General features: G+C 45.9%; 1 protein-coding gene across 1 annotated transcript in view; it reads right to left on the bottom strand.

The window, feature by feature from the left end:
• Positions 1-1,120: 1,120 nt before the first annotated feature.
• The window catches only part of LOC147701381 (uncharacterized), a 104,923-nt gene continuing 86,257 nt past the window's right edge, over positions 1,121-19,786 (bottom strand). Inside the window, exon 5 of the mRNA XM_086929342.1 lies at positions 1,121-2,088. Within this exon, the coding sequence (XP_086785468.1) occupies positions 1,727-2,088 (362 nt within the window). The 3' untranslated portion in view covers positions 1,121-1,726. The remainder of the gene's footprint in view (positions 2,089-19,786) is intronic.

Below are 19,786 nucleotides of genomic sequence, written 5' to 3'. Positions count from 1 at the left end.
CAATAGATCTGCCCTCCATTTCATGGGGGTACAAAGAAAGAGGATTCTGGACAGAGAAGAATGCTTTCTATGCAAATTCACTGTGGTAGTCATTGACCCACGCAGACATTGTATCAATCGAAAATCACAGTAAATGTCTCCTAATGGGAATAATAGTGGAAATGTATGGCTGTCAATCATTTCCAAATATTAGTGAATCCTTGTTCATACCTAGCTATTTGACAGAATACCACTTGAATTTTGTATAACATTTTATGTGACAGCACACCACTAGAATTCAACGTCAAATGTTATGTAGCAGCACACATCTTAAATCGACATCAAAGTTTATGAATTTGACATTAACTTGTATGTGGGATCATGCCACTTAACTTATATTCAGTTAAATAATTCCAGCAGATGCATGACTAAACAGCACACTATTTAATCCATAATTGATTAATTTTGCTTTTGATAGAAATGTCTGAACCAATATCTGCTGAGAATATTTCTTCAGAGACCTCTCCTTCCTGGCACCTCTTCCACAGGCAATTTTAATATCAGACTGTATATGTGGACAAACATTGTCTACTTTCAAGTTGAACGCTGAGATTAACCTACTTTTCACGTAGTGCACTGTAGCAGCCACAAATGCTGCACTGCGCTACGTGAAAAAGAGAGAAGAGGAGAGTGCCCTATTTACTGAAATAAGGCAGTCTCTTTTCCTCTCACTAGCGTCAGCTCTCTATTCAGCTTCAGTTCGCATGGAGACACGGTTGCGCCATGGTGCAAGGGTGCCTCTGTGAGTCTGGCATAGATTTTGTACTGGAAGGGTACTCTTCCAGTACAAAATACTGTGCTGAGACTCTCTTCAAACTTGTTCCCTCTTTACATGCATGCCGCACAGTGAAGCACACATGCAAAGTCGGAAAAGGAAGGAGAAATGAAAGCATTTTTCCTTCCTTGCCCCTATACTTTCAAAGGGCGCAGTTTTCTCACGCTGAACCCTGTTTACGTTGTTTAGTCAATTGGGTTTAGCTGAAAAACCATGGGTGGTTGCATTGGAACGTTCATGCACAACCCTTGGCACGCCCCCCTGGTGCAAAGTAGTTCGAAGCTACGCTTTGCTTTTCTGTTATTTCTAGTGCTAAACAAGTTTAGCGCTGGAAAGTAAACTGGGACACATTAAAACACTTTTGTGATGCAAACACGGCGCAAACTCCTAGTAAATTCCCCCCAATATGTTTGGCCCATCTTTCATTGACTCAAAACTATTGCATTTTTCAATCAAATCAATCACTTAGGTACAGTACAACCAGTGGTTATTAAAGTTAACATGGCAGGCAGCTGTTTGAGTCACTGACCCACAGTGACAATTGGAAGAGGAGAAAAGACAGATTAAAACATTTTATTAACAGGATTAGTTACATCAGTAGTGGCGTGATTTTGACCACATTACTGGTTATTTTATGAAGCAGTTCACTTTTATTATAATCACTCACTTGAACATAAGCCTAAGATTTTTTTTCTCTAGTCTCTTTTGTGATATTTATGCTTTAACAGTATCTCTGATCTTCATAGTCCTTCATTAAATGAATCTATTGATTTCTAGGGTGATTCCTTCATCTAGGCAAACACGTTTCAGTGATATGAGAGTAACATAACATGAAATGAATATACTATGAAATTGTAAAATGTTGTAACAATGATGGTATCCAGGTTTCAGTTCTTCATTAGATCATTTTGACTAGTCTGACCGACCAAAACATTCCCCTTTGGTCACACAGATCGGGGGTTCATTTGAGCTTAAGGTGTAACCTTCATTACAAACGCACTTGGGATTGCAGCCTTCTGTCTTTGGGTCGGGATTCGCACAGCTCACTGGTGTGTGAGGGGCACATTCCTCAAAGTGCATGTTCGGCTCACACTTAGCCTGGCATTCCGAGATTCGCACACAGACCAAGCTTGTGCTGGACTGGAACACATGGTCCTCAGGACAGGTGCATCTGCATGTAGCATTACATTTGAGGGTGGCATCTGCGATGTTGTCACAATATTTCACACAGGTCGCGTTGCAAGAGTAGTTGCTGCCTGGAGGACATACAATATCTGCAAGGAAGTAAAGTGTAGTAATCAGCAATGCATTTAGAAACAGGGTACTTCTCACAGGGGTGGCTAAAGTTGGACTACTTCTCTTCTGTCTACTTTAAAATGTCACAAATTATCTGAAGTCTCTCTATTTACAGTGGGTGAAATACTTCGTAAGGATTTGATTTGCAGGAGAAATAAGTGTGAAACCTACTTTTGCAGAGAAATTGATTTGCATATGTTCAACCTGAAAATTATGGCAACTGGTGGAGCTGTGCAGGGTCCACAAATTTAGCAAGCAATGGAATGTAAGCATTTTTTTTCATTGGTCTCAATATTTTCTGTCAGCCATTTATCAAATATTTTGCTTTTCTCCTCACAATATTTCTCTTCTTTTCCCAAAAACACAGGTGGTGTTGTGTTTTCCGCAGCATTTCTTGTACCTCTTTTATCCTCTTTTATTAGTCAATCAGCAACCACAATCCTAGTCAGGGTAAGTGCCAGGCAAATCCTCAATGAATAATTTGCTCACCCTCTGGTATCTTGGCACAGACCAGTCAGGCTTAACTCAGAGGCAATGTGTAAAATATTTGTGCATCACTTCAAAAAAGAAAACACTGAAAACTCCACACAAAATGATACCACTCATGTTAGAAAATAATTCTGACTTTAATAAATAATACAAAAACAAAATGACAAAAATCCAATATGTAGAACATAAGATATCCAGCACCTGTGCCCAGGGTCTCTCCATAGCCGTATAGGACCCCGGCAGTTCACCAGTCCAGTCTAGCAGCCCAGCAGCCCGTTTTGAAGCAATCCTTTAGAGCACTTCGATTCAGACAGCATTAAGCGACCTAGCGATCATAATCAAGCAACCAAATACCATCAACCACTGCCAGCAATACAGAGAGAGCTTGGAAGACATCGCCATCTGACCAAACCAATATCCTTACTATCTCTACCAACTAGAACATCTCGCTGGGAAGCCCCTCCACCATCAAGAGGATGTGATCAGAGAAAACAAGAAAACCCCCGTCTATAATAAAACGGAAGAAACCCAAACACTCGGCAATCACGGTGGAGCAACCTACTGCTGACCCTGTGAGTCCACCGACCGTTAAGGCTACATCGGAGACCCTCAAACCCCCTCAAAATGAATGGCAATACTTCTACAACACAAGCGCGGTCCCCCATGTGGCCCATCCTCGAGCGGCTCTCGAAAGCCGGCACCCTTTTAGATTATTTTTAAAAAGCTCCCGGGTGGGGGGGGGGGGTTAAGTCTACCTCTCCTTACCAGTCCCTAGAGGCAAAGAACCCCAGCGAGTTTGAAAGAGCAACAGTCTCAAAAACACACCTGCTCCAACCATCAATATCCAACGCATCTGTTCTCGTCATCGCCACCTATATCTTTGGCTCTCAGCATGTCGAGCAGAACATCGCCTCGGAGGATCTGTCACAGAGAGAGACTTGAAAAACTCACCCCTAAGCCCTCAATCAGATCCAAGTCACCTCCTTTTCAAAATGATCTCCTCAATCAAGAGGCTTGTCTAACCCAACTATCATCTCCGACTCACATGGGAAGAGAACCTCAAAATATACAACCAAGTCACTATCCCGTTTCAACCCAGCCACCTTTGCATCTCGACCCCTGCAAGCAAGAGGCTTGCTCCAGTCAATTATTCCCTTTGTCTTTAACCGCTAATCATAGCACCCAAACACAGCAATCTCAGCAACCAGAGAAATTCACCGCTTGTTCACCACAAACTCATGGAGCCCCCAGGGAGAGCCCCTTAATGCCTCACTCTCAGCTAATCTTTCCACAAATACATGCACAAAAGGGTTCAGTATTTAATTCTGACATACTCAGTTTCCCTATTTCCCATGCCCTAAGCTCACCAGAGGGAAGTGCACATCAGATAAACCCTCATCGCCTTCTCTGTGCACTTCCAGTAGAAACAGCAGTCCCCATAAAACCTTCCCAAAATACAGATCCCAATGATCAATTGCTAGCGGACCTGTCATTCTTCTTTAAAGATTCTCAGAATCCACCTAATTTAACACCAAAAACAGAGTCTCACCCAGACACCGCCACCAACTCGAGCATCTGGCACCAATTATTACTCACCTTTCAATCAATGGTCACTGCTCTAAACTATCACTCCGATAAACTGGACATCCAGGTCTGTTTACAGCAGGGATCGACAACAAATTAGACAAATTAAATAATTTAATCACTGGAGCGCAATCATCTTCTAAACTAGTGCAATCTGTTTGCTGCTGTTCGCCCAATATTGACTCGCTGTCCTCGCTCCCGGCCTTTTTATCGACAGTCATAAGCGAGGTCAAGCAACTGAAGGGAGATAACCGACCTGAATGTCTGCTTTAGCCAAATCAAAAGTCTTCAACTGTTATCCCTGTATCAGCTAACTCTGTGAAAGGGCCAGAGGCCAGTCCACACTTGAACGGGGGGGTCAGACTTCTTGGCAATAGAGACCGCCCAGCGAGATGGGCATCGCTGCCCTGAAGACCTCTCAACGGCAGGAGTGCCGTGCGCGCCACCAGCCACTAGCCCAGCAAATGGGGTGTCGCAGTGTATCAACGACAACAGGGCAACGGTGCCTGTGAGCGCAGCCTCAGTGGTCACCGTGTCCACCCCTACCCTAGACACAGCCTTTGCTCCTCCCCCTTACATTAGTAAGAGGGAGCGCAAACTACAGTGCAAACAGAGAAATAAAATAAGATTAAACCCAATAACCGACCCTCCTAAACTATTCCATTATTTTTAAACGCTAATAATAAAAAGTTCAAAATACCCCTCAGACTACACCAACGACAGTAAACATTAGCCAAAGTACTCTTAAGGACGATCCAGCCCCGAGTGTACTGCAGACAAGACCTCATTATTACATCTCAAGAACCAGCAGCAACCGAGTGTAAACCCACAGCAGAATCAACAAGGGTCAACTCTAGTGACCCTATTCAGCCTATGAGCACATTCATGAGAAACCAACCTTAACCCACGCACATATCAAGTTTATCCCTGAAGGCTAATCGAACCATTGGACACAATTTTGTTAAAGCCATTCACAATAATACATAACCCAGGCAACTCTAATCCCTGGGCTTAATTATGCAAAAAAACATAATAATAAAGCAATTTCACCTCTTAATTTTGAGACATCAGGCACAGGCCCATCAACTTCTCTCCAGTCTCGTTCGGGTCCAGATGCAGGTTGTCTAACTAAAAAAACACCACATCCCAACACAAGGCCTAGTAGTAAGGGGGTTAAAAGCAGCACAGGGGTCACCAAAATACTCCTTGACCCGGAATACATTTCCAAGGGTCGGCATGACACCCTGAATAGGTCGAATATAATAAGACTAGCGAATGGTGTACCGGGTTTCGAGGTCCTTACCTCTGAAGACATTGACTCAATTGAATTCCTCCCACCTAGAGGCACACAACCATCCGAAGTAACCCTGGTGTCATTTAAATTATCAACCTGGGCACGAGTATTCATTGAGCAAAGGGCTATCTTCCGGGAATGGGGCATTAAAATGTATCTGCACAATCCTCCAGGTTATCCTTTGTTACTGTTAAATCATCAGGAGACCCAGCAAAAAGTGGAAAGCACTGCATTAGGAACCAAAAGTAGGCCCATCTCAATTCTACAAAATGCCTTAGGCACAACAGAGGGGAATCAAACTCCTTTGATCAGAAATTCTAACCTGGACAACCCTTAAGATTGAGGGTGGCTTCCGGCAGTCTTGGCTTGCAACAAAAAGGCCTGACCCCTGGAGTCTCATCCTGAACACTTAAACTGCAAGGTTTCTGCTCTAACGGTATCTCAAGTACTTCCACCCGCAGAACCTTCAATTCTGGAATGAGCCCCTTCATTTTCCTTGTGCTCATGGAACATCAGTGGGCTTCAAAATAAAATCACCAATTCAGATACACACTCTTTTATATTTGGGCACACCGCAATAGCACTACAAGAGACATGGGCCACTCAATCAATCCCAGTGACCGGCTTCATTGAATTTCAGAAACCAGCAGTCAGAGACTGTTTCTATGGCCACCCAAAAGGGGGCCTGTCGATTTACGTATCTAACAACCTAAAAGGCCCGATTGTGCCACTGAACACTGACGAAGACTGGGTCCTGGGAGTTAAAATCAACCCTTGGAGTAACCAACGCCCTCTTTTACTCCTTAACATTTACATCAACCCCAGTACCCACTCCAAAAAGACACATCTAACATGCTTAATGTAAATTGCGAGGGATTTGGCCGTGGACCAACAGCACGCCGATTGTATAATCACAGGGGATTTTAATACCAACCTCTTCCAGGACAATACCGAAGATCTTGAAGGGTTAACCCCCCTTGCAGCTGCAGATGTAGAGGCGCAATCAAAACCTCAAAACGAAGCCTACTGCAGCCTGGGAGAACTCTGTGTGTTGCAACTTCACAGTGCAGGATTTCTGGTAATAAATTTATTTATTTATTTTATTTATTTTTAAAATTTCTAGAGCGCGCAAATACCTTCCGGTGTCTCGGCGCTAGTGTGTACAGATTACATGGATGTGAGAAGATGTTACTGGTTAAAAAGCCATGTTTTAAGATGTTTTCGAAAGGAAAGCAGCGAAGTATGTTCCTTGATCTGAGAAGGGATCTGGTTCCACAGTTTGGATGCAGCCACTACAAATCGTCTGTCTCCCCAAGTTACCTTTTTTGTTGGGGGAATTTGGAGCTGTTGAGCTGTGGATGAGCGCAGAGTTCGACTGGGTTTGTAAATTTTGAAGGCGTTTTTGAAGAAGTCGGGACCGTTATTGTTCAAGGCCTTGTAGGTTATACACATGGCCTTGAACTTTATCCTGCTTCTTATGGGTAGCCAGTGAAGCTCTCTAATTATAGGGGAGATAGAGGCGTATTTTGGTATCCTCAAGAGGACCCTTGCAGCAGCATTTTGAACAAGCTGTAGCTTATTCACCACTTGTTCCTGTGCATTAAGCAGTAAGCCATTACAATAATCCACCTTGGATAATACCAGGGAGGACATCAGAGTTTTGCCAGCAGTGGGAGGAAGAAACGGGAGCAGTTTCTTCACCATTTTCAAGGTGAAAAAAGAGGCCGAGACCACGGCGTTAGCATGGCCAAGGAACGTCAGCTTACTGTCGAAAAGCACGCCCAAGTTTTTCACCTTGGCAACTGGCAGTGGAGGTGTACCCAGTTCAGAAGGCCACCAGACCGGAGACCAAGACGGAGTTAGTTCGCCAAAAACCAATACCTCAGTTTTGTTGGAATTTAGCTTTAAGCAGTTCCGATTCATCCATGTACTGATTGCCTTCATGCCTGCCTGAAAGTTAGCTGCCACAGCTTCTCCGTTTTTATGTATCTCCCGGATCAGCTGTGTGTCATCGGCGTACGATGTAAGCCCTATGCCGAATGACTTTATTACCCTCGCCAAGTCCGACACATAAATGTTGAAGAGTGTCGGACTTAGCAAGGAGCCCTGGGGGACACCGCACGGAAGAGTGAAGTCAGGGGAACTGAAGTTTCCCATCTTCACGGATTGTATCCTATTGGCCAGGAAGGAAGCAAGCGTTGCTCTGGCCCTGCCCTGGATGCCAAGGGCGGCGACACGGTCGATCAAAGTAGAGTGATCGACCGTGTCGAAGGCGGCGGATAAGTCCAGTAGTATTAGAATCGCTGTACCACCCCTGTCCATGATAGTCCTGACCTCCTCAGCTGCTTTGATCAGGGCCGTCTCCGTCCCGTGACCCTTCCGGAACCCGAACTGCGTATTGTCCAGCAGGTCATTCTGGTCAATAAAGGTCGACAGCTGTTGATTCATCGCCTTTTCAATAATTTTGGAAGGGTAAGGGAGGGAGGCAATTGGACGATAGTTTTTGAGCTCTAGGGGATTTAGTGAGGGTTTTTTCAAGAGGGGTGTTACAGTAGACTTTTTCCAAATTTCGGGAAATATGCCTGTCTGAAATATGGCTCTGCAGATGTTAGTGAATACTGGGGCTATTAGGTCAGAGACTGATTTAATGATGCGCGGGGGGCAGGGGTCCAAAGGGGATCCCGATTTTACCGTGTTTATCAGCTCTGTCATGGAGGTCGGCGGTGTGAAGACCTCTAGAGTTGGTTTAAGTGAGCAACGGGAAGTCTCCTGACAGACTGTATTAGTGATCGATGTTGTGGTAAATTCATTGAAGATGTCATTGACCTTGGCCTGGAAGAAGTCTGCCACCTTGTTGCAGAATGATTGAGATGGTTCAATAGAGGGTGGGGCAGGGGGATTGGCTAGGTCTTTTACCACCTGATACAGCTGTTTGTTTGAATTAAGAGCGTTTGTTATTTGTGTGCTGTAGAAGGCGCATTTTGCCGCAGTGATCATCTTTCTGTAGCTAATCAAAGCGTTCTTATATGTCTCTTTGTCGAGATCCGCGTAGTTCCTACGCCATCGCCGCTCTAAGTTTCTGCAGCGTTGCCTCTCGAGCCGTAATGACTCCGAGAACCAGGCCGCCGAAGGTTTGGTGCGGTTAGGCTTTGTTTCTTTTTGAGGGGCTAGGTGGTCTAATGCCTTAAATAGCCAGCATTGATAGTTTTGGGAGGCTTCCTGGGGGTCGGGCCTATCCTCGGGTATCGAGGATTCCAAGATGTTATGCAAAGTAGTGACGTCAATATTTTTCCAGTCGCGACACGAGATCGGCGGACAGGTGCTAGTGTGGGTATTTCTGTGAGGTTTAACTAAAATTGTGAATTTGACAGCTAAATGATCTGTCCAGGTAAGAGGGAGCACTGTGGGAACGGTAATATAGGGATTATTAGTAAATAAGGCATCCAAAGTGTGTCCTGCTTGATGAGTAGCTGAATTGACCTGCTGTTCTAGGCCAGCGGCCAGAAAGTCTGAAATCAGCGTGTGCGATTCCTTGTCTTTCTCATTCTCCAAATGGAAGTTAAAATCTCCCAAGATGGTGTAGTCTTGATTGGCAGCTACTGGTTCTAGTAGCGGGTTGAGGGTTTTTAGGAAGAGTGTGCGTGATGTTGGTGGTCGGTAAAGGAGAATTCCTTTAAAAATTTGTATGGGAGAAAGAGAAATAGAAAAGGCGAGGGCTTCTGCACAATTATGATCAAGTGGTTCGGTTTTTATTGGGAACTTAATCCGATGTATGATCGGTTTGCCCAGAAATGCCTCTGCTGCACAGATTAGGCTAGAACTTGGCCTATTAAATTAAGTCTCCAGCATCGGCACGTTCCTAAATCTCTGCCATAAACTCAGACAGGAAGACATAGGCTCACTTGAGTCACTAGTCTGGCAAGTCATCTCCGAGAAAAACTCAGGGGGCACGTATGGTCGTCTTTTCAAGGAGTCCATTCAAGAACTCTCCGCAGGCGACCTATTGGATCTTAACCCCGGTATGACAGTATTCAAATCCCTCATTAAGAAAAGTGTCCGAATAAGTTCCCTTATTATGGATAAAAACCATCTTGCCAAACGTAGACACGCATGGACGGTTATGAATTCGTACGGGCTATTATCTCCTGCAACCTATCTGTCCCGCACCTATCCCTCGTACCTAAAACTTAGTTTTATGGCCATCAGACTTGGTGACTGGCAATTTTTTAAAGATCTGCCAGGCTGGCATCGCACGACAGATGAAATATGGTGCAGAGGGTGCGGCAGGACGACTGAAACCCTGGAGCATGTGGTTTGTCTTTGCCCAGCACTCATGGCACAGTGCAGACGCAAACTGAAAGTGGAGTGGAATAGGTTGGGAATCCGGTCCTGCAGACAGGCAATCATTGTGGCCCTATGTCCAGAAAATACAGCTTTAAATATTGGCCTTACATTGTTTATACGCCTTGCATATCGCAACTTTCTGCATGCTCCACTCGTGTTGGGAACAGCTTAAATCTAATCGTATTATTTGTAACTTGATAAAAAAAAAAGTCTCTCATCCATTACTGCACTATCATGATTTGCTGCTATTTATCTGCTGTTGCTATTTTTATCTGATATTTTTTTAACTTTTATAACTATTTATTAACGGTGGGTTGGCAAAAAGGTTTAATACTGTAAATAACTCTATACCAACCTCTGTAATTTTAAAGTTATTTTTAACGCAACCCGGACTGTTCAACAGGGAGGTGAAAATTGCAATGTGATAACTCTACATCCATTTATAGTTGATTATTGATGTCAGTTTTGCTTTTACAATGTATATTGCTGTCGGTGCTTCTTTTAAGGATATTGTTTTATATCCAAATAAAGATTATTATTATTATTATTAACATAAGATATTGATTTTTAAATGTTTAAAGTAAAAACAGCTCTAAGAAGAGTAAAGCACAAATGGGATATCTAGTAAAGTTGGACCGGGACAAAGTTAAAAGTTCAGGCTGACCTCCATGGTGTGCATTAGACCAGCTGAACCAAAAGAGTGGAGGAGGCGAGCCAGAGGAGTGGGTAAGTACTCTCTCTGCTCATGCTGCCCTTTATTTTGCCTCTTTTCACTTGTATCTGCCCTTTATTTTACCTCTTTCTTCTTGTTTCTGACCTTTAGTTTGCTTCTTTCTTCTCCTTTCTGAACTTGCTTTTTCCTCTATCAGCTCATTTCTGACCTTTATTTGTTCTCTTTCCGCTTGTTTCTGATCTTTATTTGTCCACTTTCGCCCGTTTCTGACCAATATTTTCCCTCTTTCTGCTAGTTTCTGTCCTGGCTCCTCAATGCAGACATCATATCTACAGCAACATACCCCTAGGGCTGACAGTGCTGCGCTATAAAGATGCTCATAGATAGATTCATTAAAAAGTACTTTGATCTGAGGTTGCAGAGCATTGCTTGTGCTCAGGTCGAGGATGCGTTGTGCAGCAGAGCCAATGCGCCGGGTCCAAGATGCATGGAGGCTGCGAGCTAATTCCTGTTGAGTCAAGGACCCTTTGGACGTGGCTCGCAGTGCGAAGACCGGTGTGGCAGGTGTGTAGGGCAGTTGAGTCAATGCATAAGCTCTGATGAGTGGGGAAGCTGCAATGCAGAAATTCAGCATCATCGTTGAGGCTACCATGGACGGGGATTCAAGGACCTTGCACCAGAAAAAGAATTGTGCAGTGGCAGTCCTGAAGGCAATGCATCGAGTCAGTTCAATGCAGCAGTGGTGATGTGTCAGTGTAGATACACACAGCAGCGGTGATGTGCTCGTTGTGATCTGTGTAGGCCCACTTCCAAGGGTCTAGGACTGCGATATCATGACTTGCCAGAGCAGACTCACAGATGGCAGAGCCTGGGTGCAGAAGCAGGGTGGTTGGAAGTCTTTTATGTCCCTGAAGCTTCTATTCAGGAGGCCAGCCAGCTAGCCCTTGGAGTCATTCCAGGTTCAAATGATGTAAGTCCAGTCCTTCTTGCCGAGGCAGAGGGGCAGCAGGCCAGCAAGTCAACAGAGCAAAGCAGGAGTCCAAAAAAGCAGCAGTCCTTTAGCAGCACAGCAGTCCTTCCAAGCAGAGTGTCCACGAGTTCAGAAGTGGCAATGTCTGAGATCCAGTACTTATACCCGATTGTGCCTTTGAAGTGGGGGAGACTTCAAATGCCTTTGAAGTGCACAGAGGTCTTGCCTTCCTGCACTGGATCCAGACTCACTACAGAGGGTACCCAGCCCTTTGTGTTTTGGATAGGACACAGCCTATTCAGATGTAAGTGAGCCTTGGCGAACTCCTCCCTTCCATCCTGTCAGGATGACATATCAAGTCACACCTAAGCTCCTGTTGTGTGTAACTGTCTAGAAGAAATACACAAAGCCCGACTGTTACCCACTCCAGACATGTGATCATGAGAAACATGTCAACTTTCTAAAGATGGCATTTTCAGAATTGTAATGTAATATCCAACTTCACAATAGGTTTGGATTGTAAGTTGTGATTCCAGAGATATCAAACGTGAGAAGTCAATCTCTTCATATTTGGCAGTGTACACTACTAGGGACTTATAAGTAAGCATTTTGTCTTAAGTTAGTATTTTGTCTTAAGATAAACTTATGACAAACTTAAGTTCAGGGGGAACGTCTCACTGAAGCACTGCTCCTGCTCTCGCTCCTGCTCCCCATCATCGTACACATCAAGGAGGTTGCAGCGGAGCAGCGGAGCAGCGGAGCAGCAGCGAAGCATACGGACCATACAGGGCATAAGCGGCTCGGGGCACCGGGACTCACTGGGCTCGACGGACCGCCCTTTGTTGATCTGCCTGTGTGCTTCGTGCTTCGTTTCACGCCGTGGCAGGTACACCGGACAGAGTCCGACAGAGTGTGGGAGGAGCAGGTAAGGCAGGCAAGTGCGGGCACGAGCAGGTGCGAGTGCTGCTTGAGCTGCTTGAGCTGGGTCTTGAGGCTGAGCGCTGAGATAACAGCACCCCTCTGCCTCCGCCTGTGCCAGTGCTGGTGCGAGCCTGCTCTTCGGTAACCTGTAGCCTGGAACATTGCAAGAATTGAAAAGGGGATCAGTTCGAGTCCCGTTAGACTGCTGCTGCCTGCTGGTTGGGGGTGCCGCTCGCTAGAGGTGTCTGTTGCCGCCTGACTTTGCCTTCCACGACAGGAGTAGCACACTTGACTTTCTGTCACCCTTGTGGAGCTTACAGGAGATTCTAACCCCGTGGCAGCAGAGGAGGTGAGAGGCGCGGCGCACGGGACTGCGAGGACCAGCATTCCTGCAAACACCAACAGCTGGTTCCTCTTTCCGGCCGAGCCGCGCCCCCTCACAGTGTCACGCCCCCTGCTGTACTTTACCTCTCGCGGCTCCCGCTTCGCGGGAGCCGCTCGTTAGAGGTGTCTGTTGCCGCCTTACTTTGCCTTCCGCTACAGTAGTAGCACACTTGACTTTCTGTCACCCTTGTGGAGCTTGCAGGAGATTCTAACCCCGTGGCAGCAGAGGAGGTGAGAGGCGCGGCGCTCGGGACTGCCAGGACCAGCATTTCTGCAAACACTAACAGCTGGTTCCTCTTCCCGGCCGAGCCGCGCCCCCTCACAATGTCACGCCTCCTTTACAAACTTAAGCAGGCCCTATAACGCGCACCGCGGGACGCGCGCGGGTCGTGGCCCGGGGCGAAGCCCGGGCAAAGGGCGGGCCCTCTGATGCCCTCGTAGGCCGGATCAGGCCGGGCTGGGCCTACTCTCTTCAGTTTATTGCTTGGACACTGGAATATTACTGTTATACTTTCTCCTTTTAAGTCTTGCACCCTTAGTGTCTTGTTATGCCTTCCCCGGCCACGGAGGGCACCCCTATGAAGCTGGGAGGAGTCAAAAATAGGACTCTAGATAATTATTTCCCCCGGGCTGTGGGAGACGGGGATAAGGAAAGCACTCTGATCAAGCGCAGGGCGGAGCGTAGACGTTCCATCGAAAATCTGAAAAATAGGCCTCTTGGAGATAACTCCATATTATTTAGCGAGGACCCATCCTCACTGGATGATGTCCCCCTTTTGCTGAGGGATTGTACCAATAACCCAATTGAATCAACCACTAACGTTACCCCCCTATTAGCCCAAGTTGTGTGACTGTTGATCTAATCACCCAGCCCCCACCTGCCATTAAAGCCAGGAAAGCCAAACCTAAGCCAACTCTTGTGCAAGGGGTACACAGCCCCCCACACAATAAACGCAGGAGGAAGTCGAGGGGTGGCCAGGGAAAAACTAAAACAAAAATTCCCCACTCTGATTTTGGGAGAACCCCAAAACCCCCCCAACCACTGAAAGGTTATTGGAATATGTAAATATAACACCTCCCGAAAAGGCTACCATTATCACTGATTTGGCCGATGCCATGGTAAACAATGTTACCAATGTTCCTCTTTCTGTTGTCCCACTAGGAAATTTGGAATTTTTGCTTAGGTCCCTGTATTGCCGATTAACGAGAGCATTAAAAAGGTTGAGATAAGACTCACTATCCTGGAGGCTACATTAAGTAGTATGAAATCTTCGGTTAGCCCGCAGGGTAGATCTTTTGAGACTAATCCCCCTCCCATTGTCCCTCTCAATTTCCCTAACACGCCAGCTAGTTTGGCACCTCCCTTGGCGACCACTGCTGCTCCCACCCCACAACACCTTATGGCTAATTTAGTCCCAGCTCATCTACGAAAACCCAATATCCCACCCTCACCTGTAGGCCTAGCTCCCCCTATGCCAATCACTGGCAGTATTGCTCCCCCACCCCCAGTGAAGTCTGCTCCTAGACCCCGTAGACCCAATCTCCCTCCAGAGGCAAATGATCTTATGGTAATCATGGCCGGTATTCCCCCACTTGAAGTGGGCGAAGGTGAGAACTTTTGCTCACTGAAAAGCAAGCTTTTCAAGTGGTTGAATTGGAACAGACCCCTTCTGGCCCACCTTAACAATGAAATCATCATGGTGAGAAGGGTACCTTGGGTGGGTAAAACAAACAAATCTATAATAGGGGATTGCATCCTGGTGAGTTTCCGAGACGCTGGGACTGTTACCCATATATGTCACGGGAAGAATAGATCCCTCGAATCAACAATCCAGACTCTACAAGTGTCGTTTTTCTTCCCTCCTACCCCTATGTATCTCGATCAAGCCCACGACAACTGGACGAGGGTCGCCCGGAGGGGTAGACACCATGATTTCAAAGTTCGCCCAGTTTTTCATCGTCCGGTGACACCCTTCCATGACTTCAATCAATTTAGCTGCCTGAATGGACTCGAGGGGGTCGATTGACACATGGACAGACATACTAACACAAGGGGAAATGTATGTCCAGGAGTTGTAAATACCGGGGGTCCAAAATTGGAATCTGGGCAGCAAAGCCTGTTGGTACAGCAAACTTCACCTAGTAGGGCTAGGGGGATTGAGGCAAATGAGATCATGGTTATAGCTACTGAACCTATAATGGGAGGAAATGGGTTGGAACCTGGTCGGGTGGAGACTGTGGAACGAATTGGGCTCAGTGGGGGAATAGAGCATGTTCATGACGTAATGAGAACCATTTCCTGGAACATATCAGGCTTGGCAGCCAAATTTAATAACAAAGAGTGGTGCAACTATATTAGCAACTTTCATGTAATTAGCCTCCAGGAGACATGGGCCCTTGATAATAGCAACTTCCACATTCAGGGGTATAAATGTTTTTTTGTCCCGGCGCAAAAAACGAGATCGGGGAGGGCCATGGGAGGACTATCTATATATGTAGATCTAAACCTTCCGGGCAGCTGGTCCATTACGGACTGGAATTCACATGCTATACAAGCAGTACGGTTTAATGGGAATGGGCTAAGACTTACTGTTTTCAATATTTACAACAATGGGATAGGGGGAGACCATACCTCATTTGTAGGAGAACTGGATGACAGATTGGGTCAGGAAATTATAGCTAGGAAAGTGGGACAGGTACCTGCTCTGCTGGTCATGGGAGACTTTAACTGTCACCTATGCTCGGCATTGGTTCCACTAGATGCAGAATAGACTCATTAGCCCGTAGAGAAAGGGCCGCATTTCTCCCACACACTGGATGGTCTAGCTTTCAGTAAACTCCTTCTTAATCATGATTAGGGCTCCCGTTTTTCCGTTTTTACGGATTTATACATATAAATACAGACGGAAATCTATATTTCCTTTGTCTGTATTTATATTTATGAACGGCAAAATACTAGCAAATTTTACCACGCTGCTGTCTGGTATTTTGCTACCGACGGGGCACTTGGAATGACTTGGGATGCCTGCTGTAGTAGAGGCTTCCCACACTTCAGTCTGGCAAGAAGGAGTGAAATAAACAACAAAGCCTCGTTAACATGTGAATGGTTGTTTTAATGGCCTGTGAAGTACTTGGGTGAGGCTTGTCAGCTTCGTTATCTCGTGCAGCAGGAAACTCCTGTCAGGGCCCCTCCAGGCCCTCACTACGTGGCGGATTCCTTTCATAAAGAGCACTGGGGTTTAGTTTATGGACCCCTCCTTTGCTGGCTCATGCTGCGGGACCCCCACGAGAGTAAATAGCTGCCTCTGGGAGCTGACTGCGTGGCGGCTCACTGGTGTTTAGTGTATTGCCTCCTTCTTTGCTGCGAGGGAGGAGGGGGCATACAATGAGGCAATGGTGACCTTTTGCTGGAGCCGAGTAGAGATTGTCACCAGGCACGGAGAGAGGTGAGCTAGGCGGCCGTGTTGCTGCTCTCGGTGGCACCGGCCATTGGTGCTAAAGTGTGCCTATAGTGTGGAGCATAAAACCATTTACCGGCGCGCTCGTGTTGTAATGTTTTAAATTCCACAGGAAGAGTCCTGTCTCACCAAGAGGTCAGAGTCATCAGGGCAGCTTCGGCAACTTTCACATTTTTCATGGTATGGAAAGGCTGTGACCCACCGCACCCGCCCTCAGTAACTGAGCCGCTGGTGATTGCAGTTTGTGATTTCACGAAGGATTACAGTACATTATGTCTGAGTTTTCCAGGCCATGGCAGGAGCGGAACTGTTTGGTTTGAGGCATTTTGGGGACTCGGGAGGGTAATTTGTTATGTTAACCTCGACTGCCACAGTCCCAAACAGTGCTCTCAAGTACCCTGATGATACCCTGATGATATCCTGATGATAATGGACTATTCCATTGCCGGGTGAAACAACTTACCTAACACGCAGTGGGAGTGCATGATGGGATCTGTAGTTCACTACAGGGACTACAGATCGGTTTGTGACTTTGGCCCGACCTATCAGGATTGCAATTCAATGCGGAGCGACTGGAGGCAAATAAAAGGAACTGTTGCAAGATTGCGGTGAGAGCTGGCTGTTGGGAAAGGCAAATGCCAAAACGCGTCATGCCAAGGTGCGTTAAATAAACCCCCTCTTGCAGTACCCCTGTCTCTCCGGTTCTTTTCAGCTGAAGGATCATTTGTGGCATATGGTGCGCACAAGCCCTGGGCGCACAAAAGAGGAAACCCGTCTCAGCAAGAGGTCAGAGACATCCGGGCAGCTTCGGTAATTTTAACATTTTTCTTGGTATGGAAAAGCTCTGACCCACCGCATCCACCCTCAGTATCTGAGCCTCTGCAGATTGCAGTTTGTGATTTAAAGCAACATTCCGGTTCATTATGTCCGTGTTTTCCAAGCCATTGCAGGAGTGGAAATGTGTTGTTTGAGGCGTTTTGGGTACTCAGGAGGGTAATTTGTTTTGTTAACCTCGACTGCCACAGTCCCAAACAGCGTTCTCAAGTATCCTGATGATAATGGACTATTCCATTGCCGGGTGAAATAACTTACCTAACATGCAGTGAAAGTGCATGCTGGGATCTGTAGTTCACTACAGGTACTGCAGATCTGTTTGTGACTTTGCACGACCTATCGGAATTGCCATTCAAGGCAGAGCGACTAGAGGCAAATAAAAGAAATACATTCCATAGTGCTGGCTGCACCAAACACACAGCCCGCACTCGCAGCCACAGACACTTGATTTGCACATTTAGTTTAACATGCCATGCACAGACTGCAGTGCTGTCCTAGGTACGAACCGTTTTACACAGACTATTAACAAAGTCGCCCTCTCCAGGCAGTGCAGGACGTGCATTATCTGTGATATGTATTCAGAGACTGCCACACGATGAAAGGAGCAGTGGTCAGAGTAAGCATGATTTGAAACTTAAACAAAACCTTACCTTCTTTCAGTGTACCACCTGTGTCTGAAGCCAGCACAAGCCACGAGTCTGCAGACCGAGTGCGGCTTTTTATTAGACAAAATAATTAATGCACAGACTTTATGCCAAAAGTGTCAGTGAGACTGTGCCAGCCACGTGTTAACCTGCAAATTTACTTTTTATTGCTAGTGCGCGATTATGACTCGGTATCACTGATATCGGACACGACAATGAGGATGTTTAGTGTAAAATGTCCTAAATACTGTGTGTCATCCGGCCTCCCATGCTGCGGCACTGACAATCACAGCCGTCTGGTAGGAGGCCTGAAACTACCTGATGGAAGCTAATTTCATATGCCCGGCTCTTCAAGTGTTGCGCCCCACCTGACTAAGAAAACATCTGCGTACTTCCGAGGGGCCCGAGGCACACCTGTCTGGTTCTGCCAGGGTCACCGAGCGCACAGTGACTGGACGCCGCTCTCCAGCAGCATGAGTGACCCAAGTAAGCTGTGAACTGGACTGATGCATGATTTGCAGCGATTTATAACTGTCCTGAGCTCTAGGACAGTAAGACACAGCCTCTTAGTGTGCCTGTCTACCTTATCGTGGATGCCTAGACAGCATAGTCAACCCACTCGTAAGTAGTGTTGCCACCTTCTCTAAACAAATACCTGCCATTGGTTCACCTCATTTTAGGATTTAAGAGTCAAATAGAATATACAATGTTATGAAAATTGTCTTTATAAAGTTTCTTAGTTTTTATAAATCGCCTTTCTGTCTGTTTACTTTAATTAGCAGCCAGCGATCATTAAGTTGGCTGTTCCAGAACATTGCAAAGTGCATTCTTCTTCTTGTTTTTATTGTTTAATGTATGTACAAATGAGTATTGTGCTGCATAACCAAATACTTATAAGGTCCCAAAGGTGAGACCTATTGGCTATGCCAATGCTTGTTATTTGCTTTCTAGTACAATATAGGCTATATTGTAATACAAAACAAATAAAATTGTCAATTTAAATAAATGTGGAAAAATACTAGCTGTAGTGTCGTCTTTTGCTTGTGGCAAAAATAAATGTGGATAAATACAGAAAAAATGGGCAAAAAATAAATATGGATAAATACAGACGGAAATGGCAAAAAAATAAATACCATAAAACCGGGAGCCCTAAATCTAGAGCACACTTTTAATATGATGGGTGTGCAGAGGGATGGCAGCCTACCACCAACATTTAAGGGCACAGGATGCTCCTCTTTTATTGACTACATCTTAGTTTCTAGAGTTTTAATAAACAGAGTCATCAGCGTAGGGATAGAATGGAGCACTTTTAGTGACCACAATCCCCTTGTATTGGGGTTGCTGCATCTGGCGGGTCCAAGAAGTAGATACCAAGGCACAATTACTGAGAAGGTAACAGACCAGGGAAGGAGATTAAGATGGTCCAAAATAGACGGGGAAACCTTCTATAAATCCTTGATGGACTCTGGAAAACCCGCCATCGATGACTGTTTAGATATGGGTGTACAAGGTCCTTGGTTGCTTGAAGCATTTGGCCAGATTGCTGACCTTATAGACGGTCTACTAAAAACTAGTGCGCCCATAAGGAACCATTGTAACCCACGGTGGTTTGATAGAGATTGCTCAAAGGCTTTGAGGGAGCTCAAAACCAGCCTTAAAAACAAACCAAGGAATATCCTACAAATTGCTATGTGTAGGAATAATTATAAGAGGGAGACTAAGAGGAGGAAATTAGCTCTACAGGGAGAAGCGGGGCAGACCTAAGAGAAGCGGGGGAAAATAGGGACATGTCCGGGTTCTGGAGAATTATCAATCAACCAACTTTCCAGGAAAATAATGCCCCGGAGATAGGATCAAACATCCTACCAGAACAGTGGGTCTCTCATTATAAGGGGCTGTACAACCATGAGCCAGGAACAACCGAAGAGTATGCAGGGACCTCACACCAGGGCACTACAGTAGTGTTTACCATTAAGGAGATCACCGCTGGAATAGAGGGCTTGACAAAAAACAAAGCCCCTGGCCCGGACGGGATCCTCCCTGATTTGTTTCTGAGCTGTGTAGATCTGTGGGCTCCCATA

Source organism: Lissotriton vulgaris, chromosome 7 (genome assembly GCF_964263255.1).
Source record: "Lissotriton vulgaris chromosome 7, aLisVul1.2, whole genome shotgun sequence".
Taxonomy (NCBI): domain Eukaryota; kingdom Metazoa; phylum Chordata; class Amphibia; order Caudata; family Salamandridae; genus Lissotriton; species Lissotriton vulgaris.
The sequence above is the reverse complement of the archived record's forward strand: the minus strand, read 5'-3'. Positions and strand labels throughout refer to the sequence as shown.